Source organism: Penicillium psychrofluorescens, assembly GCF_964197705.1.
Source record: "Penicillium psychrofluorescens genome assembly, chromosome: 2".
NCBI lineage: Eukaryota > Fungi > Ascomycota > Eurotiomycetes > Eurotiales > Aspergillaceae > Penicillium > Penicillium psychrofluorescens.
The window spans coordinates 2575919-2596837 of NC_133440.1; the positions used below are offsets into that span (position 1 = coordinate 2575919).

At 51.9% G+C, this 20919-nt stretch overlaps 9 protein-coding genes across 9 annotated transcripts; 5 read left to right on the plus strand and 4 right to left on the minus strand.

Moving 5' to 3' along the window:
• Positions 1–29: 29 nt before the first annotated feature.
• PFLUO_LOCUS3169 (uncharacterized protein) lies at positions 30–4542 on the minus strand (the record flags this gene model as incomplete). The annotated part of the gene is made up of 4 exons (XM_073780386.1): positions 30–1762; positions 1830–2622; positions 2689–3371; positions 3429–4542. The coding sequence occupies 4 exons, from the start codon at positions 4540–4542 to the stop codon at positions 30–32; spliced, it is 4323 nt and encodes a 1440-aa protein (XP_073637246.1).
• A 1922-nt stretch (positions 4543–6464) lies between these two features.
• PFLUO_LOCUS3170 (uncharacterized protein) lies at positions 6465–7028 on the plus strand (the record flags this gene model as incomplete). The annotated part of the gene is made up of 1 exon (XM_073780387.1): positions 6465–7028. One exon carries the CDS (start codon positions 6465–6467, stop codon positions 7026–7028), a length of 564 nt encoding a protein of 187 aa, XP_073637247.1.
• Positions 7029–8549: 1521 nt separating this feature from the next.
• On the plus strand, positions 8550–9246 carry PFLUO_LOCUS3171 (uncharacterized protein; the record flags this gene model as incomplete). The annotated part of the gene is made up of 2 exons (XM_073780388.1): positions 8550–8807; positions 8863–9246. The coding sequence occupies 2 exons, from the start codon at positions 8550–8552 to the stop codon at positions 9244–9246; spliced, it is 642 nt and encodes a 213-aa protein (XP_073637248.1).
• Positions 9247–10026: 780 nt separating this feature from the next.
• PFLUO_LOCUS3172 (Phosphotransferase enzyme) lies at positions 10027–11688 on the plus strand (the record flags this gene model as incomplete). Its single annotated transcript, XM_073780390.1, has 5 exons — positions 10027–10122; positions 10178–10389; positions 10458–10636; positions 10709–11303; positions 11364–11688. 5 exons carry the CDS (start codon positions 10027–10029, stop codon positions 11686–11688), a joined length of 1407 nt encoding a protein of 468 aa, XP_073637249.1.
• A 346-nt stretch (positions 11689–12034) lies between these two features.
• Positions 12035–13654, minus strand: PFLUO_LOCUS3173 (uncharacterized protein; the record flags this gene model as incomplete). The annotated part of the gene is made up of 1 exon (XM_073780391.1): positions 12035–13654. The coding sequence occupies one exon, from the start codon at positions 13652–13654 to the stop codon at positions 12035–12037; it is 1620 nt and encodes a 539-aa protein (XP_073637250.1).
• Positions 13655–14303: 649 nt separating this feature from the next.
• Positions 14304–15978, minus strand: PFLUO_LOCUS3174 (uncharacterized protein; the record flags this gene model as incomplete). Its single annotated transcript, XM_073780392.1, has 5 exons — positions 14304–14334; positions 14388–15077; positions 15127–15179; positions 15240–15496; positions 15546–15978. The coding sequence occupies 5 exons, from the start codon at positions 15976–15978 to the stop codon at positions 14304–14306; spliced, it is 1464 nt and encodes a 487-aa protein (XP_073637251.1).
• Positions 15979–16364: 386 nt separating this feature from the next.
• On the plus strand, positions 16365–17394 carry PFLUO_LOCUS3175 (uncharacterized protein; the record flags this gene model as incomplete). The annotated part of the gene is made up of 4 exons (XM_073780393.1): positions 16365–16429; positions 16487–17026; positions 17096–17279; positions 17338–17394. The coding sequence occupies 4 exons, from the start codon at positions 16365–16367 to the stop codon at positions 17392–17394; spliced, it is 846 nt and encodes a 281-aa protein (XP_073637252.1).
• Positions 17395–18120: 726 nt separating this feature from the next.
• PFLUO_LOCUS3176 (uncharacterized protein) lies at positions 18121–18466 on the plus strand (the record flags this gene model as incomplete). Its single annotated transcript, XM_073780394.1, has 3 exons — positions 18121–18128; positions 18173–18204; positions 18300–18466. The coding sequence occupies 3 exons, from the start codon at positions 18121–18123 to the stop codon at positions 18464–18466; spliced, it is 207 nt and encodes a 68-aa protein (XP_073637253.1).
• A 460-nt stretch (positions 18467–18926) lies between these two features.
• Positions 18927–20548, minus strand: PFLUO_LOCUS3177 (uncharacterized protein; the record flags this gene model as incomplete). The annotated part of the gene is made up of 2 exons (XM_073780395.1): positions 18927–19676; positions 19727–20548. The coding sequence occupies 2 exons, from the start codon at positions 20546–20548 to the stop codon at positions 18927–18929; spliced, it is 1572 nt and encodes a 523-aa protein (XP_073637254.1).
• Between the last annotated feature and the right edge of the window lie 371 nt (positions 20549–20919).

Sequence of the window (20919 nt, forward strand, 5' to 3'; positions counted from 1 at the left end):
CACATTGACGCAATGATTTGACCATTCTTCTACTCCGCTTTCTTTGAAGCCTTGGTTCTCAACTTCATCAGTCCAAAAACCAAAGCATATCCACTGATGGCGAAGATAACGGTGATCGCAGCATCTCTCCATCCAACATAATAGTGTTTGATGTTCAGAGTCTTCAAGAAATCAGTACCATTAGTGTACTCACACACCTTGCAGGCGGAGGTAGCGTCTGGATTGATCAAGTTGACCATGGAACCCTCACCAGCCATGTAATCCTTAAGGTATTGAGCGCAGGTACCGTTGATCGGATCAAACACGGCAAACTCATCCTCATTACAGGTGACCTTGGCACCCCAGAGGCCGAAAGTCAACATTCCAGTAACAACATAATTGAACGGGTTGAGGTAGTACATCCAGTACTTCCAGAAGACGTTAAGCTCGGTATACGGCACAAAGACACCGCTGAAGAGGACCAGGATACTGATGATCAGGGGGTTGACAAGCGCAGCGAAAGTAGGGTTAGGCGCATAGGCAGCGATGAACTGGCCGATACCAGTGTAGATGAACTCGTAGATCAGCATTATGAAGAAAATGGCACCGGATCGGTTCGAGTCATGTGGAAGTCTCCAGACTGGGTAATACCAGCATGCGAAATAAAGGACTGCACAAATGCAGAGATAAGGGAACTCGGAAACGATAAGACCGGTGACGAAGGCGATCCAGGAGTACATCTTGGATTTCTTCTCGCGGGCATCGTAGATATCCCGACGTTGGATGAACAGGGGCTGCAGTTGGTTGATGACGCCGGGTGCGACGAAGACGAAGTTGAAGATTGTGAACATCTTTAGGTTCAGGGCACTCACACTCGGGCCGGGCCGCCAGAAAGAGAAACCGTTCAAGACTGCGGAAATGATATGTAGGGACATCTTGTTGTTGACGTAGTTTGTGTTGCGGAAGAGTGACACGTTCATGCGCTGAGTGACGATCTTGGTCTGTTCCCATAGAGGCATAGAGAATTCATAGCCATCGGAGACCGTTCCAGGGGGCTTGTTTGCAGCATCGTCAATCATTCTGTCTAGCTCGGTAGTCACGGCGTGCTGCTCTGGCGATTCAAGCCAGATCTGATGCCAGTCCTTATCCTTAACAGCTTCGATACCTCCAGTAACCACATCGATCATGAACTCGGCTGGATTGGCTTCAGTGGGACAATCGGCACCGTATTTGCTGAAGTAGCGCTTGATGGTGGCTCCATTGTCGCCGATATCTCCAAAGTAAACCGTCTTGCCACCTCGAGCGAGAAGCAAGAGTGTATCGAATTGGGCAAAGAGCTGCGCGGAGGGTTGGTGGATGGTGACAAGAACTGCTTGGCCAACGTCGGCAAGCTTTCGGAGGAACCGGACTGTGTTGTAAGCTGATTGACCGTCGAGACCAGAGGTAGGCTCGTCCAGGAAGATCAGAATGCTAGGCTTAGAAACTAGTTCTACGCCAATAGTCACACGCTTTCTTTGCTCAACGCTGAGCCCATTGCCCACGAAGCCGATGAGGGTGTCGGCGAGGTCCTGGAGCTCAAGGAGATCAATGATGGTCTCGACGTATTTGAGCTTTTCTTCCTTTGGGGTGTCGCGGGACTGGCGTAGGAGAGCAGAAAACTGTAGGGCCTCTCTCACGGTCGCGTAGGGCTCATGAACATCCAGCTGCTCGCAATAGCCAGCCATTCTTTGGAACGATACGGGTAATTCTCGACCGTCAACCATTATAGAGCCTTTGATGGTACCTTTGTAGGTGGAAGGTGGGTCAGTAAGGATAAAAGGGAATTTTCAGCGTTGAAGCATTGGTCGTACCTTCGGTTTTGCGTTGGGCAAGCACATCAAGTAGTGTGGTCTTGCCTGCACCGGATGAACCCATCAAGGCACCCAGCATGCCAGGCTTGACCCATCCGTGAATGTTGTCAAGCAGAACGCGATCTCCGGTAGGGGTTTTGACGGTGTATGTGAGGTTTTTCCAGGTGAAGATAGACGTATTGCGGACCAGGTTCTCATCTTCAACTCCAACGGGCTCATCTGTGGTCGTACGGGGAGCGCCCTTCTCGTTACCCTGGGCCTCTTCATCACTGTGGGCTTGGTGCTTCTTGATGCTCTCACGAGGAATGAGAAGAGAAGATCCAGAACCCGCTCCACCCTTCCAGAGACTGGTGTAGGTGATGGTCAACACCGCAAAAAACCCCCACCAAGCCCAGAGGATGCCGTAGTTTCGCCACAATTGGGAGGCGTGGTAATGGAAGGATCCGAGATATTGGTCACCAGTCACGAAAGTAGCACCGGTGGTAGCACCACCAATGCCTGTACAGGCTTTGTTGGCATCAGGAACATTCTCATACCCCGGGCCGTTGGGAATGAGATTCCAGCCCACACAATCAATGTGTTGGTCATGAAATTCGTTCGACATGGCGGCCTGGAAGGCATAGGCGAATGGGTTTGTGTAGTACAGCTCAAGGAACCAATTCTTGACCTTCGGCTTGGGAATCATGTAACCAGCATACATAACGATGCCCTTGACGGCGGTTCCGGAGATTTTGGAAGCGGCCTCGAAGGTGCTGAATGCGGCTCCAATCATTCTGAACAAAGCGGTGATGCACTATCGGTATGTCATTAGTAATTTGGCAACCTGAAGAGGGAAAGGAATAGAAATAAATCCACTAACAAGAGTTGTGGTGAAGAGGATAGCCCAGAAGGTAAAGAATGCAGCCGCGGTGTGCTTGAGACCAACCATCCAGTAGATGACAACAGAGAAAATCGAGCACTGGAACAGCAACACAGGGAAGTCCGCCATGATTTGAGCCAGACAGAACGCAGCCGGGTGGTACATAGCGAAGTTCTTATGCTTGATCAGGATAGGGCGTCCTTTGAAGGACTCGGTGACTTCAGACATGGCCACAATGCAGTTATATAACAGCGAGAAGAAGACGGCACCGCCTTTGGTGAAAAGGCCTTCGCTATTGTCCGGGGAGTCGTAGAAACAAGAACCAGCGATCAATGCCATAACACATGACAAGATCTGCTTGATCAGGAAAGTAGACTTCTCTCCCCACAGAATTTGGTACTGTCTTCGGGTGCAGGAAGAAACTTGGGCCGAGAAACTGATGGTCAAATCACTGCTCTTGGGGAGGTGTTTGGACTTTTCCCAGGCAACAGATTCTTTGAATGCCTCCGTGCGCTCAGCGGCAACATCACTGTTGGGATAGTCATAGAGAGAAATTTCGTCCTTGTATATCGCCGACTGCTTGTATTCGGTCAAAATGGCGTCAGCGGTTCTGGGGAATCGGTCTTCCCAGCCAGGCATGATCTTTCGTTCGGTCGGAACAGTCACACCAGTGAGAAAATCACCTAACGACACAACGTTAGCATATCAAGCAATTGACTCCCGGGAAAGGAGAATCATACCAATGTTTGCTCCGTCAGTATACATCAGACCCAGATTCTCCATAAACGGTTTTGCTTGCGCGGCAGGGCCGTAGTAAATCTGCTTTCCTTCGTCGAGGACGAGGACCTTATCGAATAGATTATAAATGGCGTTTCCTGCTTGATAGAGGGTGACGATGGTGGAAAGACCTTGCACGTCGGTCATAGCACGAAGGGCCTTCGCCCATTCCAATGCTGTACTAGCATCTAGACCGCGAGTGCTATTATCCCATGAATAAATCGACGCCTTTGTTGCGAGGCTCTCAATAATAGAAACTCGCTTTCTTTCTCCACCAGATACGCCGCGGACAAATTCATTTCCCACTTTTGTGTCGGCCGTATGGGAGATTCCCATAGACTCGAGAAGGAATTGCTTGGTCTCAGCAGTATATTCATCAACGCTTTTGGCTCCATCGGGGAGATGGAAGGGGACCTTAAGCCTGGTGGCGAAATCCATCGTTTGACCAACAGTCAAGCGAGGGTAGAATAGTTCTTCTTCCGTGTTCATCACAATCTGGCCTTGATATTTGATTGCTTCGTCGTGTGTCATATTTCCAAAGTACACATCGCCCTTGATGGTGTGATATCCTTCACGACGGTTTGAAAGGATCTTGAGAAGCGTGGTACATCCGGAACCAGGTCGACCCAGGACAAGTAGCATTTCACCTGGCTTGACACAGCCATGGCTGTCAGACAATATCGACTTGAGCGGTGGCTTCCGACGAAAGTCCTTGATGAGTTGAGGGACATTTAACTGCGAGATCATGTTCTCCTTCACAGCGGCTTCGGCAGCGGGAACCTCCACAGACAGGTTCTGCCAGGTCACACCAAGCTCCCGTCGTTTGAAGCCGGCTGCTTCGTCACGCTGGGCGTTCCGAATGACTTGCGGCGTCATGACCCATTCTGTATTCTTTTTGGGAGATGGAGTGGTAGGAATCTGAGATGCGTTGAGTGTTTCGGAGCTGCTGGCCTCGTGGACGTTCATTTCGGGGACAGCGAGAGTGTCGTAGCTTTTCTGATATTTCGCCTCACGGGTTTCATTGGCGAGGGATTCAGTGGACGACATTTCGTCGGATTTTTGGTGCTGCTCCGACATGGAAGCAGATATCAATTTTTGTTGCGAACCAAAGGAGTGGAAGTTATTAGCGAGTACAATATCTCGGGTCTTTAGATATTTATAAACTCAACGAGTACCTCAGGAAGCTGAGCTGAGACAATAAAAGTTGATGTGTACCTATTCTATGCCCGGTGGGCAATGGCAGTGGAGCACAGGAACTGGTGCCGGCCCTGCAATATTACTCTATTCGTCCATAAGAGAATATCGGTAAGATTACGCTCAAAGTTCGGCTTGTCAGGAACTCAGGAATGAGCGGGTCCAGGGGCTCCTTATGCTTGTCTCTATTTCCGCTATGAAGGATTTGCGAAACATAAACCTTGGGATGGAGCCGCACGCTAACCGAGTTTCCAGCAAGTGTCATAATCCGATTAGGGAAAATCATAAAATCTAGCTGCCTGCATAACCCCGGGCTAGTAAGCTCGCATTATGGACAGATCTGCCGAATGAGTCTGTAGCAAGATGTGAGACAGATAGGATAGAATACCGAACTTTCTCCGTGCTGATAAGGTATCATCTCTATGAATGTTGATTAATCATAGCAATCACATCAATTGTTCTTTAAAGGTCCATTCCAGTAGCAGTAGAGTAGTCGCAGCAGTAGCAGCGCCAGAACCTCGGAACATCAGCCGAGGCTTATTCCAATTCATGCACATAGCGATAACCGTAGGTATGTTTCGTAACCATGGATGGGCGATAAGATTGGTAATTCAGGGACGTTGCCACAGGAGTGGTCGCCGAAAAGTCGGTAGTTGTCGGTCGATCCCGATCTACCCGACTACCAACCTGTCAACCGTGCCGATGGAGCATATTACCCGAATAGGAAATATAATGATAACTCACTTCGGAACTATACTTAGGCCGATAGTTCATGTCTTCACTTTTACGTCATATGGCGTTTCGATGCGGTCGAGACCTATGGCAGGGCACGTGAAAACGTTTGCCTGATCGTGACAGTGTATGATGGTCCTGTCATCGAGATAGCCCTAGATATAAAGAATCGAAGACAATCCGGGAATTTCTATATTGTGAGAGAAGGAGTGGATAGTATAGCGAAGAGATGCTAAGATATTCAATTTCTCGCCCAAGCTGAAAGTCCAGTTGAGTCGGCCAACTAGAACTTTTGAAAAATACTGAACACGTTAGTTTCTAGCTTTCGCTCTCAAAGACAATAGTTGACAGCAGTGCCGACTTCTGACATTACATTTAGAAAATATCGTTCATTGGTTAATGTACTTCATAATAATTGACTATGATTAGATTAACAAATTTAAGGTTAACCCGATGATTACAGTCCCACGAGCTGGATCTTGACACCTAATCCATAAGCATAGAGACGCACCCAGAGAGAGTGAAAAAAGAGCTGATTTTAAGGAACCCAAGTTTCTCAGAAACTACGATTCCCACATATCCAGTTTGTGCGTGCGTTTGAGGTATCGTCGAAGGTTATCCTTCTGCATTGGCTGAGTACAGTTATCAAAACGACAAAACATGGTATTATGCCCTGAATTATCTTGATCAAGTACCACCATCTGTCGGTCGACATATTTTTGGTGCCAAACCCTCGATCGGCAATTTCACCTCTGGTATAGCGCATTTGTGGCGACGAATATGCTTTTCAGTGTGCCTGCTGCTTAAGCTGTCAGAAAAGTATCCGAAGAGAACTAAAATCACCTTGAAAAGTCTAAACGTAGAATTGAATATGCTTTTTCCAGTACTATAGAATAATTAATTTTCCGTGTTCATAGAATACACGACCCAAGTAAAGAGGGGACTCTTAAACGCGTTGCCTAAATAGGGCTAGAGCATGTCAGATAAGGGCGTGGAAAACAACTCGGGGGTAAGCAAGTGAGTCCTCGACATGGACACACCGTCATGACTGAACAACCTCTATCCAAATCAAAATGACCGACGGCAGCCTCAATTTTCGTATTGCAACCCCTGACGATGCGGGACAAGTTCAGCAACTAGTGCAATCGGCATTTCGCGCCGAAGACAGCAGACAAGAGTGGACCGCGGATGAGGAACTCAACTCTCGCTTTTCCATCGAAGTCAAAGAGATCCTGGCCATAATCACCAACCCAGATAGCGCGTTCCTGATGGCCACCGACCACAATGCCACCCTCGTGGCCAGCATCGGCGTTTCTAAGAAGGCGGCTGACCTCGGTCGCCTGTTCATGCTCGCAGTAGACCAGCAATACCAGCGCGGTGGTGTTGGACGCCAGGTAGTTGCTTACGCTGAGGACTACTCTCAAAAGACTTGGGGCATCACGAGACTCGGGTTGAACGCTCTTTCGACGCGTCAAAATCTGATTCTGTGGTACATACGCCGCGGCTACCGCAAGACTGGCGAAGAAACACCATTCCCTCGCGAGCACTTCAAAGATCTGGTGTTGCCGGATGACATGTGTTTTGTGGAGCTGGAAAAAGACCTGGACACAATTCCTGTTGTGGAAGGACCGGCATGAATCAGTGATATTCTTGTCTTGGCACGCTAAGCCGATGGGAGTGAGAGGGAGAGCCTCGCGAAGAGCAAGAAGAAGAGCACAATAACGGAACCAATATTGTGTTCTGACGGAAACCTTTCAGCTTTCACTGAAGCCAGGAGGTTGGGTAGCAATAGCTACCATACCTATGTTGAGGCGCCATGGTCTTAGGAAATGCGGCAGGTATGGGGGTCTTGTTTACAGAGCTTTCTGTGAGATTCATGACCAAGTGGATTATTCTCGGTGTCAGGCTCTAGCCTTGTCTCAAATGGTTTCTATTTCGCTCTTTATGCACACTCGGAAGATTTTTTTTGCAAATTACGCCAGTGATTCCTCAATGGGGCTCGTTCAGTATGTGCAAAGCCAGTGGCAATGGATATTATGTGCCATTTTCCCTCGCACACCGAATCTTAGCACAAGAATGTCCCAGATGAATACCGAATATATACGATGCGTTCAATTTCGTTATACTGGCTCAAATATCTCCTCAAATAATCAAATTGATCCACTAACCATGCTATAGTTAACACGTGAAGTAAGTGTGGTCGGATAATTCACTCGCTAAATAGTTTGCCTCTCGACAACGTGTAGTTTACCTTGATCGCTACTGCACATTCCATTTCAGGCACAACTCAATTGTATGATGTCAAGGCTGGCATATTCCCCGAGACAAAGTGGATCCGCGGAAAGTTCAGCCACACCGAAGATAGCAGCACAGTTTGTTCTGGCAGATTCTTCTCTCCTGGAGCTAGGAACACTAAGGTAGCAGACGTCCCCACTTCTCAAAGACAACAATTGCTGATCATTACTCGTATCTCCTACGGATTGATTTGTCCGAAACTGCCCAGTCCCAGGGGTCGACGCCCGATCATCTTCTCAAGCCGTGTGTACCATCATTCTACGCCCGGTCTATCGTGCGTGGGGTACCTACACGGCACACTCCGCGCAAAGCGGACCGAATACGACTGTGATCATCTTGACAATCCTGCTCCTCCGGACTAGTGTGGCGAAATCCCGCGCTGCAGAGGTTGATCATTCCCATCCCGGGCGCTGCCATTGGTGGAGACAGCCAATCGTACCTTTTCCCAATTAGGAGGGTGTCGTCCCTGGTTGAGATCATACATGGGACATCTAGGCAGCAAGACATTGGCCACTGACTCCAGCTAGTCTCATATGGCTGCTAAGTTTGGCCTTCGGGGTGGAGCTTTCCGCACCGGAGGGCGGAGGTCGGAGGCATGATCCCTGATGAGTGGCTAAGCTTAGCCACACGAGTGATATAATTTTTCTAGGCTCCATCTATGTCATTGGTACCTGACTCGATCGATATTGATCGGCTTGAGAAACATGCCCGGAAGGGCGACTGCCCCGACAACAGCAAGAAGGTATAAATCGCGTCTCCCACCTGCTCTAAATTTTTTTATTTTTGTTTTCATCCCAAATCAATAATAGACACACTCTTTCTTGTTGAAACCACCACTCTCTACATTTCACATTTCGTTCAAGATGATCTTTTCCGCACTTCTTTCCATCGTCCCTCTGGTCGCGGCTCTGCCATCATCGCACCACTCCTCGCCCAAGAGCTCGAATGGTGCCTTCAGCGTCATCGCGGCCCACTCCGGCTCTCCCATTCACCTGGAGCCTCTGACTGCGGCCGGCTCGAACTTCTGGCTGGGTGGCAAGTCTGCTACTTACTGTCCCTCGGAGGTGGCCCCCTACTGCCCCAACTCCACTGAGACCGTGATCTACGGCGAGCACTACTTGGTATGCACCCTCTATCACACGATTATAGCCCAGAAATGACTAACACCTCGACCAGGATGTCGAGGTCCCTGGTGGACAGGAAATCTACGTCGACCCCCGTGGAGCTTTGCGTTTCACCCAGGCACACTCGGCCTACGAGCCTACTGGCTCCTCGCTGGGCCCCTTCGTGTACACCCCTCCCACTCCTAGCAGCAGCTTTGGTTACTGGTCCTACACCGGCTCGGGTGCCTCTGGCTTCATGGCCTGCCCTGTTCCGGCTAAGAACGCGACTGCTGTTCCGTTCCGTAGCCGCGCCGCCGTTGCTGCTACCAAGTATCAGGTTTTCGCCGCGCTGCGCAACGCTACTGTTCCCACTGGCAATGTCAACGACTGCCTTGGCTTCGATGCCCTTGCTATCCCGGCCAACTCCACCAAGGGTATGGCTTGGGAGTACATCTAAATTAGATGCGTTTTGAGACTTCATCGACTATTCACATGTCATTGGATATTGAGTCCCGATAATCTTTGTCTGCAGTCAATTGCAGGTGCGCAATTGGGTGGTGAATTGAAATGATGAACCAAAATAATGTATATTTATGTGAAGTCACAACCATGTTTTGACTAACCACTGTCTGTCCTTAAACCATATATATCCCCATTGAATTAAAAAGTACTTTTTAGTCTAAGATTTGGATACAATAAACTCACGAGTAGCCCAGCTACCTGCATCTACCCGATACAGACCCCGTTTTGACCTAGTATAACGAGCATCCCTGTCAGGAACCACATGCCAAGACATCCAACCTCCCTCTAGTCAGACATCCCTTTCCAGCTTACCGCCGACGATCTGAATTAAACAATGGGATTTCCCCTGTATCGTTTGACGCTCTTTCACATTGGAAGAGCTGGGGCTCGCAAAGCTGGCCTCCTTTACACAGAATTGCGCCCGGTCCCCCTACCCTTTCTTCAAGCTGATTCGACAAGACCCCACACCGTGACCATTCGGCGATTAAGCTCAGCCAAGCCAATACAACCATCTTGTCAGCACGAGAATGAAATCTTCTTCCGCTATGAAGGAGGACGCTGGCTCTGGAATGAAGAGCAGGAGCTTCGAGACAGATACAAGGCCTTCAATGTCTCAGCGCTGCAAAACATCGCTGCCAAAGCAGTGGGGTCGGGTTGTTATATCTCCATCACCAAGCTAGCAGAGGGGCGGTCGAATAAAGTGTTCAGCCTAATTATGGATGACGGGAAGAAGGTTTTGGCTCGCATTCCAACACCCAAAGCTGGGCCTGCATTGTACACGACCGCCTCGGAGGTTGCTACCATGGAGCTTGTGAGTTGATTGTGCGAATCTGAGGATGACACATCTAATATGTATGTGTGGATAGGCTCGGGATTTTCTTAACGTTCCTATTCCCCGTGTATTCGACTGGAGTGCCACGGACGATAACCCCGTGGAATCAGAATACATCATCATGGAGGAGGCGCTGGGGACCAGGCTTGGTTGTGTGTGGGACGACTTGAATATGGAATCGATGCTCAAAGTTATGAAAGAGATCGTTTCTATAGAGACGAAACTGACATCGGTGACATTCTCACAGTATGTATTTTGACATCTATCTTTCTTCATTATTATCCCCAGTCTGCTATTACTTATACAGTCACTAGTTACGGGAATATATACTTTGCAAGCGATAATGTCCCGGGCGCTGTGCCAGCACAAATAATCAGCGAAGCGCCCGCAGACTTAATAGAGAGCGTGTCAAAGCGATTCACTATCGGACCAGTCGTCAACGCGAGTTTCTGGGCGAAAGAGCGCCCCGTGATGGATATCTCTCGTGGTCCATGTGTGTCTACAGCCCCCGGAGTCACAGTAAAGAAGACGCTACGATCAAGTATAAGCTAATGTACCTTTTTAGGGACAACCCCTACGGACTACGCTCTGAGCATATCCCAGCGCGAGACAGCTTTCATCGAGAGATATGCCGGACCGAAGCACAGAGATGGCATTGTGGTGGTTTCGAGCGAACAGGATATCCCCGCAGCACATATCCAGCTTTTGAACAAGTACTCGCAAGTTGTTCCTTCACTCGTGGATCTCGAAGACTGTTTTACTCGCTCCGCATTATGGCACGAGGATCTCCATGTCTCGAATCTATTCGTCGAAAACGACCACATCACAGCCGTGATTGACTGGCAGGGCGTATGGGCTGGCCCACTGTTCCTGCAGGCTGGCCCGTCTCCCGTGGTGGACTATCAGGGAGAGCTTCTATTCACGCGCCCAGACAATTACGCCGACTTGGATGCGGAGAAGCAAGCCGAGATTAAGCAGCAGATTGTCAAGTCTTGCCTCCTCCAGCTTTATCTTTTTGAGACGAAAAAGGTGAATCCAGAGCTGGCTAGGTTTTACCAACTGGATCATGGGAAAACGAGGCGTCGGCCTCTGATCTTTGCCGGTGATTCCTGGGCGCGGAGCATTATTCCATTTCGAGGAGTGATGGTCAATGTTGAAAGGTATTCAAGTCTGCACTTGTTCGACTTGTTGAAGCACCCCCTTCTAACTCTGGGTTATAGGTACTGGAAAGAGATGGGCATGGAAGGAGACTGCCCGATCTCCTTTACAGAAGACGAGATCAAATGCCATCGCGAAGATGCAGAGAACTGGAACCTCGTTCAAGACATCTTCGATGAGATCGACCACTTCGTGAAAAGAGATGGCTGGACATTCAATGAAACATTCGATGATGCCCTGGAGGTTTTCATTGATGCCAGGAAGACACTCCTCGAAATGTCCACAGGGGATGAGAAAGAGGAGATCGATAAGCTAACCCAATGGGCGGAGGATAGGAGGCTTGGGCAGTCTAGACTGAAGTCAAGTGAAGATCTAGCTGCAGAGTGAGCTTTAGAAGGGCATGGGTTTGCTTGCATTGCCCAAACAGATGATTCTCCCCTCAGATAGACAAACTAATCTCTACTCAATCCAATGTCAGGAATTATCAAGAAGTAAACTTCGAACTTTTTTATGGAGCGGTAATAAGAAAAAGACAATTTGATGGAGTAAACTTATTTGATGCAAATTCAATGACTGTTGTACAACAATGCGAGCGCATAAACATAAACACAAGGAGGGATAGATCACTTCATGTCTTCTTCATCGGAAACAAGCGATAGCGTAAGGGAAAAAAAAAAAGAAAAAAGGGTATTCATGATCATCAAGCTCTCCGTATCCAACGAGATCCACTACCTCACAGCTTCGCAGCGGTACCAGCCGACGAAATCTCGTTGTACAGCAAGCTAGTCAAGAAATCGGCATAATCTTCACCAGTGACCTGGCCGGCAAAATACCTCGCCGCAGTCTGATACTTGTTCCCCTTGGGACCCTTCGACGACAACGAATCAGCCTGCTCCTGCAGCAGACGCAGAGCGTAGGCCTTATCGACGCGCTTGCCTTCGGAAGTGGTCACGTTGTGGCGGGTCCACTGCCACAACTGCGAGCGGGAGACTTCAGCGGTGGCGGCGTCTTCCATCAGGAAATTGATAGGCACGCAGCCAACCCCGCGCAGCCAGCCTTCCATGTAAGACAGGCCGATGTTCAAGTTCTTGCGGATGCCGTCTTCGGTGATTTTGCCGGGGACGTTGGTGTTGAGCAGGTCGTTGGCGGAGATGTTGACGTCTTCGCGGCGCTTGAATAGCTGGTTCGGCGTCGGCATGTGCTTGTTGAAGATTTCGGACGCAATCACCGCCAGAGCCGGGTGCGCGACCCAGGTGCCGTCATGGCCGGCGCGCACTTCCCGCAGTTTGTCGGCCCGCACGCTCTCCATGGCCTTGTCGTTCGCCGCGGGGTCGTTCTTCACGGGGATCTGGGCCGCCATGCCGCCCATTGCGTGCACGCCGCGACGGTGGCAGGTCTTAATCAGCAGCTTGACGTACGCATCCATGAAGGGAACAGTCATCGTCACGTCTGAGCGGTCGGGGAGCACGAAGGCCGGGTGTTGGCGGAACTTCTTGATGAAGGAGAAGATGTAGTCCCAGCGGCCGCAGTTCAGGCCCGAGGAGTGGTCGCGCAGCTCGTAGATGATCTCGTCCATTTCAAAGGCGGCGGTGATGGTTTCGATCAGCACCGTGCCGCGGATCGTGCCGCGGGGAATGCGGATGTAGTCCTGGGACAGGTTGAAGACGTCGTTCCACAGGCGGGCCTCCAGGTGGGATTCCATCTTGGGCAGGTAGAAGTATGGCCCGTGGCCGCGGGAGACGAGCTCCCGGGCGTTGTGGTAGAAGTACAGACCGAAATCGAAGAGGCCGCCGGAGATCGCCTCGCCGTCGACGGTGAAGTGCTTCTCGTCCAGGTGCCAGCCGCGGGCGCGGGCAATCAGGGTGGGGAGCGTGCGGTCGGTACGCAGCTTATAGTCCTTGCCACCTTGCGAGAAGTCGACCTGGCGACGGATGGCGTCGTACAGGTTAACCTGGCCGTTGACCATGTTGTCCCAGGTGGGAGCGGTTGAATCCTCAAAGTCGGCCATGTAGGTCCAGACGTCGGAGTTGAGGGCATTGACGACCATCTTGCGGTCGGTCGGGCCGGTGATTTCCACGCGGCGGTCGACCAGGCCGGGCGCTGGGGGGGCGCCCCTCCAGGCATCGTTCTCGCGAATGTGCTTGGTCTCCGGCAGGAAGTCGGGCAGCTGGCCATTGTCGATGGCGGCCTGGCGGTCGATGCGGCGCTGCAGCAGGGCCTTGCGGGTGGGATTAAAGGTGCGGTGCAGGATGGCCAGGAAGGCGCAAGCGTCCTTGGTCAAGATCTTGCGAGCATCATTGGGGATGGCGCCGAGGATGGCGACATCCTTGAGGTGGGACTCGATTTGGGCCATTTTGGGGAAGTGATATGGGAGCGATAGGCGTAATTGGAAGAAGAAAATAGGATTCCATCGGATCACCTAGCTATATACTCCCTGCCACCCACCCCTCCGGCTGTCCGACCTGCGGAGATGGAATACGTCAGAGCAGAAACAACCGCGGCTACTCTGCTCACCCGCCTACCCGATAGCAACCCAGCCAATGACCAGCTCGGCCAGGGTTGACCGCCTCACATTGGAGACCAGCCCACTCGAGTTCTCCGCGGGAAACTCCCCTTTCCTCTCGGCCGATGTTGACCTATCTGCCGTGCTGCCAATCGGGATGCGCCGCAGCCCGAGTCCTCTCGGCCTGGCGAATGTGCGATTTTCTATCAGGGCCGACCGTGGGGTTTTATAGACTGGTAATGAGGAACGGGGGCCAGGTGTGATGACATCCACGACGCAGGGTGAGGTATGGCCAGCCCTGATTCTCGGGGGCTTCCTAACTCTCCCGTGAACGAGTCAAACCCTAAGCCGCGGTTGATCCAATGGCCTCAGGCTGACATCCCTGTCCGACTTGTCCCGGAGATGATGAAAGCTACTACATGTGATGCACATGTGATGCAAATCAAGAAATTGCCACTATTTACACCGGACACTAGACGCGATCATATATCATATCCTGTCAAACCGTCTCGATATAACGCTGCATCTCCCTGCCAGGATTGTTAGTATATGTGTAATCCCGACCATGTAAAGGGAAACAAACCAGTCCGTCACGGCTTCCTCCCACAAGCGCACCTCATGCTCCCGGGTCCCTCCAAAGTGGTCGACAAAAGCATCACCCAACACCTCCCGCGCGACACTCTCCGGCCGCATGAACGTGGCCGTGGCCTCTTTCAACGACTTGGCCAGGCGCGCACCCGTGTCGCTGGCCCCGCCCATTTCCTCGCCCTTGGACAGCGGGGGCACAGGGATGTCGAGCTTCTTTTCGACTCCGCGCCACCCCAGCGCCAGAATGGCCGCCAGGACGAAGTGAGGGTTGGTGTCGGCGCCGGGCGTGCGCACCTCGAACCGGGTGGCCTTGGGGCTGGCGGTGGGCGGCGTGATCAGCCGAATCGATGCCGCGCGGTGTTCCAGGCCCCATGAGACCGTGACGGGGGCCCAGAAGTTCTCGACCAGCCGTTTGTAGGAATTGACCGTCGGCGCCAGGAGCGGCATGATATCCGGTAACCCGTCCAGCAGCCCCGCCAGAAAGTGCCGTCCCAGATCGGAGAGATGCGCGAGATCGGGATAAGGCGGGGATGGGTCCGGGGGATCGCGCAAAAAGGCGTTCGAGCCGTCTGCGTTCACGAGCGAGATGTGCATGTGTCCGCTGTTCCCGGGGAGCCCTTGACGGGGTTTGGCCATGAAACACGGCGTGATACCATGCTTGATGCCGAATGCCTTGACGACGTATCTAAGAAACAGTCAGCTGGGAATCACTACCCTGACCAAAAAGACCATACTTGAACAACCCCGCCCTATCCGCCATCTCCTTCGCCTCTCCGAATTGTAATGCCTGCACACGCGACCGCCGATTAGCCCATGCCCGCCCAGCCCACTGCAGTTTTCAACTTACGGCCTCGAACACGCCCGGCCCACTCTCCGTATGCCACCCTTCGATATCGCAGCGGAACTGTTCGCACGCATCAAAGATGCCATAGAAGTAATCCTGGTTGTGTATGGGTCGCGTGATCGAGTATCCGAACATTCCCTCCGTCAGTGCAGGCAGCGCACTCGCGCGGTTCGTCTGCAGGAAACTGGCCGTGGCGGACGCAGCGCGCTCCGGCGAGGAATGGTCGCCCGGCGGACGGAACTGGTAGAACTCATACTCGGCTGTGAAATGTCAACACGGGGAGCTTGTGGATGCCATTGTACCACCCACCTCCAGCCATCGCCCGATACCCCGCCGCCTCCGCCTTTGCCGCGGCGCTCTTCATCAATCCTCGTGGACACGCACAGACTGGTTCGCGCGTGTCGGGATCCAAGAAGGTAACCAGGAAGAAAGGCACGTTGTCCTCCCAGGGAATGCGACGGAAACTGCTGAGATCCGGCACGGCGACCAGATCGCGGTACCCGTTCTCCTTGTTGCTGATGGCCAGCTCGGGGGAGTAGGTGGTATCATGCTGGTCCCAGCCGAAGATCACAGAGCAGAAGCCGAAGCCCTCGGTCACGACGGATAGGAACTTCTCCTTGCGCATGAGTTTCCCGCGCAGGATGCCGTCCACATCGACGCCAGCTACCTTGACTCTGCGGTCGTTTTGGAGGATATCGGCGACATTGGAGGGGGTGACCTCGGGGTCTGTTGAAGACGACATGGTCAGGGACAGCTGAAGGGCTCGGTGCTGAGAGGAGAGTGAGCGGTCAGTCAGTGTCCGTGCTCTGGGATATAAGATACTGGCTTACCGGGATCGAAACAGATAACCCAGCTGGTCACCGTCTTGCTTATCACTTATCAGCCAGCTGGGTCTTGCCGTCTCACGATGCTACTGGGGAGAGATAACACCACGCCATAGCTATCAGGTGTCCATCCGTCTCCGGCACTTCTGGCGCATTACGTAAAGTCCCCCACGTGCCCCGCGGTATGTAAGGAAGCTCTGGTCTGCAACTGACTGCCACTTGTACATTTACTGAACTGGTGAATTCCAAGTGCCCTCGACGATTGATGAGAATCACTGTTAACCCCATTCTCCAGTTCAACACTATGTCAGCTACTACTCCCCATGGTCGTCTTCAAGGCAAGAATGCCATCGTCACCGGTGCAGGAGGGTATGAATCAACGCCCTAGCGATCACCTTCAATTCATTCTAACACGACCTCCCCCAGCGGCATCGGCCTCGAAACAAGCATCCTCTTCGCCCGCGAAGGCGCCAACGTCCTGATGGCCGACATATCCCCACCAGCACTCGAAAAAGCGGTCGCGAAGGTGAAGGAGCTCGTCCCAAGCGCAGGTCGCATCGAGTCGACCAAGTGCGACGTGTCGAAAGAATCCGACGTGCAGGCCATGGTCGAGATGCAGGATAGCTGGGGCGGCATGGACGTGATCTTCAACAACGCCGGGATCATGCATGCCGACGACGCCGATGCCGTGGACACCCCCGAGAAGATCTGGGATCTGACGCATAATATCAACGTCAAGGGCGTGTGGTTCGGTTGCAAACATGCTGTGCAAAGTCTGCGTCGGCACAAGAAGGCCAGAGGGAGTATTATCAACACGGCAAGTGTTGTTGCCCTGGTGGGCAGTGCGACGCCTCAGTTGGCCTATACGGCTAGTAAGGGCGCTGTGCTGGCTATGACGAGGGAGTTGGCCATTGTTCATGCGCGCGAGGGATTCAGATTCAATGCGCTGTGCCCGGCGCCGCTCAAGTATGTTTTCCGTTTTGCAAGTCCGGTTTAAATGAGATGAACTCTTCTGACTGGTGTTGGTGTCCACAGCACCCCCCTCCTGCAGGACTGGCTCGGCGACGACCAGCCCAAGCGTTTGCGACGCGAAGTGCACTTCCCGACCGGTCGGTTCGGCGAGGCCATTGAGCAGGCGCACGCTGTTGTGTTCTTGGCCAGCGACGAGAGTAGCTTTGTCAATGGAACGGACTTTGTCGTGGATGGCGGGATGACCAGGGTGAGTTTCGGGGACCATGAGATTGTGGGGTTTATGTCAGGGTGCTAATTCCTATCAGGCGTATGTGACTCCGGAGGGCCCGGCAGCTCCTGCGCCACAGAATCTGGGCCGTTAAAACTGGGTGCTGTGCGGACATGAGTTTTTCCACTGTCGAGAGCTGGGGGAGTATAGATGTAGTGTGGTGGGATCTAGTCTTTGTCTGCAGTATTTACCAGAGTATTGGAATACAACAGATGTTCTAATTATCAAAACAACCCTTCGCAAATACATACTCTGTCAACGAATTCCCTCACCCTCGTACAACCTCTCATAGTCAGGCAGGTGAGCACGCGACCATAGGCATAACCATAACAACCGAACAATGATCAAACCAATGATTAAATACAATCTTCAATTCCCAAGCATAGAATAATAATCGTACCACGGTCCCGTCCCAACAGTTCACGTCATGGAAGTTGAGCCCGGCACTTTCCCCGCCTCCATCCCGCATTCCGGCCCCGAACAATCCAATCCATCCCTTTAAACCGAGGATGGCGGCACACTGCGCCACCTCCCTCACCACACCACTAATCGGCCCTTTCCTTATTTCCTTCTCAACCTACCTACACTCTTCCATCTCAGTCGACTGAATAGCAATCCCATGAATTTGATTCAACATGTCTAATCTCACCTTCCCCGGCGCGAATAAACAGCCCTCATACCGGCCAGCCCCGAGCAGTGGACCCTCCTTCAAACCCCGGACTGGCGGCGCGCGGCGGTGGTACGTTGGCCCCTAGCCCCCGATTCATCTCAGTTGCACCCCATATTCTGATCCCCGACTTCAATTTACTTCTCTCTCTCAATGTGCCTGTATGTGGTCGCGTGCTCAACTAACGAATGTTGCGTTTGATTAGGTATATTGCTACCATCGCCACAATTGGACTTGGTATGTTTCACCCGCTCCCCCCCCCTCTCCATCTCCCCGGGCTAGCTATGTTTGTTATGACGACCAATATACTAATCAATGGATTACTCCGACAGGGTTCGGCGCATACGATTACTACCTCTCCGCATTATCTCGCCGAGAGCAGCGAACTCGCGAAGAAGAGATGCGCTTCGCCCGGAATCAGCAGCTCATGGATGCGTATGGGGATAAGGAGTCGTTGCGTGATGTGCAGCAGGCACTGGATGCTTATGAGGTGCGATGATGTCGTGGGATGTGGTGTGGATATGGGGGAATGTTAGGATGGATATATTGAGGGATGAATGGTAGATTAGCCCTGGACGCTGGTAGTCTTGGGGATCTATCTATCCATTGTGGCGTTGGTGTTGATTCTGCTTGAGGGGTATCTTCGAGTAGATTGCATTCGTGTTTTTAAGACTATCTTTTAGCAGCATTCATTGGACGGGGTTTTATTTGTTATGAGGTCCCCTCTCTCCTTTTAAATTGGGCACTCGGGACCACATAGGGCTCTGGAAGCCATTTTCGAGGCTGCCAGGCTTTCCTGACAGCACTCCCACCTAGCAGCTGTATCTAGCGGCAAGCTACATTGGGCAAATGAATGAAGATGAATAATGATTGATTGAATGATATACAAGTTCCCAAAGAGTGTATCCAACGCCCGCTGAACGCCTCAAAGCATGGTCACATTTAATAGACAGTTTAGTTCACGCCTTCCACTCATCGTCCGGGGTCTCAGTATCTTGGGATATAGGCGGGATCTCAACGACACGCGAAACACCGAGGGACTTCGTGCCCTGCAATGCCTCAACAATGAGGTGTTTGGTATTAGGATCACGCAGATCGGCATGAGTCTCGAAGCCCTTCTTGGCATGGTTGTGGAGCAGAGTACCATCCTCAATAGTAGAGTGTGCCGTGGGCACGGAGTAGATATTCCAGTTATCGTGTTCGGTGCACCCATTCCAGCTCATATACACTAACACATCAGTCGTGTATTCGGAAATACGCTTGGCGACACCGGTGGGAGGGTAATGCGGGATTGCATGCCAGGGGAACTTGAACGTGCGATATGCCTGGGCGTGGCCCACATAGCCAAACTGACCCGTCATCACGACCTTGCCGTCGCCGTTATACTCCTTCCATTTGCAGGTAGAACCGTAGCTCATCAGCATGTGGCCGGTGGTGTTGTAGTCCAGAAGCTGAAAGCTGCCCTGGGTGCGTGCGAAGGATGGGTCCGAGAAGTGCGAGTTGGCCTGGCGGAAGGTGACGCCGGTCATGTTCTTTAGGTCGACGTTGATGGCGACGCCGGTGGACTCGCTGGGTGGGCCTTCGTTTAGCACGTCGTTGTTGAAGGCCGTCAGGACCATGCTGTCGTCTGTTTCATTGTAGACGCGGATATCGTGTTGCCAGGCGAAATGGGCATCGTTGGGGATGTCGCCCTCGTCGCGGTTGCCGCCCTGAAGAGTGGTTAGTAGTTGATTTAGTTAAACCAAGGAAGGCTACTTACCGAGAGAATCCAGCGCTTGGTTCCATCGTGGTGCAGATACAACGCATACCAGTAGTAGCGAATGGAGACGACATAGCCGTGGTTGGCGTACTGGATGGAGTTCATGTGGTAGCAATCCCACGGCGACTCCTGCGAGAAGCCAGACCCCCACATGGGGAACTTGGATGCTCCCAGAGGCAGGATATCTTGGTTCTCGGTAGCAGCCCATGAGAACAGGATCTCGTTGGTTTTGATGTCGACTTCATAGAAAAGGCAGTCGATAATCCAGGTGCCCGGGTGGCCTTCGGGCCGCATACTAGTGTCGACTTGGGTGATGTTGATGGCAGAGACAATCATCGTTCCTTTAGGAGTGATGAGATGTTCGTGGACATCGACATAGGTGTCTCGCTTTTTTCCGTCGGGAGTAACGAAGTTATCCTGCAGAGTAACGGTGTAGATCTCCTTGTAGGAGGCATCGAGGACGTGGACGGAGCCATAGCCATAGCCAAGGACGCCCGTCTCGCCGTCCCAGTAAGTAATGACGTCCTTGCCAAAGAGCTTCTGCATCTTAAAGTCCATGGTTTTCCTTTGGACGCCTTGCCAGATCATCTCGCCGTCGTTGTCGTAGATGGTCGGGGCGGTGCCCCCGTCCTCGAGCGCATTTCGGACGTTAATAAAGATGTTGCCTGGGTTGACTTCCCCAAGCTTGCCAACCATCAGGTAAGGAGGTGTCCATGTTCCTGTCTCGAATTGTTGAGCTGGCCATTCTTCTCCTGTGCCGTGATGGGCAAGGGCCCCGAGAGTGGACAGTAGTAGTACTGATAAATACACGAAAGGACGCATATTGACAACAGGAAAGGAAAGGAACATGCGTATGCGTATTTAGTATGTGTAGTTTGACCCGAAAAAAAGGAAACGAACTAAGAAACGATGAAGGAAGTCTCTGGGACTGAGGGGAGTATGAACTAAGAAATCTGAAGTTTCATCTAAAGCCAGTCGAGTCATGCCCTTTTCTACTTGCCTTGCCCCAGACATCAACAGTACAATGATAGATGCGACCAAATTAGAAAGGCAGATAGTTCGCCTTGGGGCGGACGGCAATTCAGGCATAGCAGCCCCGGAACGAGGCTGCAAATCCACAAACTGTTGGTGGGCCACTTTAGGGCGGAGCAAGCCCATGAGATCAGTTCCCGGTCCTCTGTATGTACTGTACT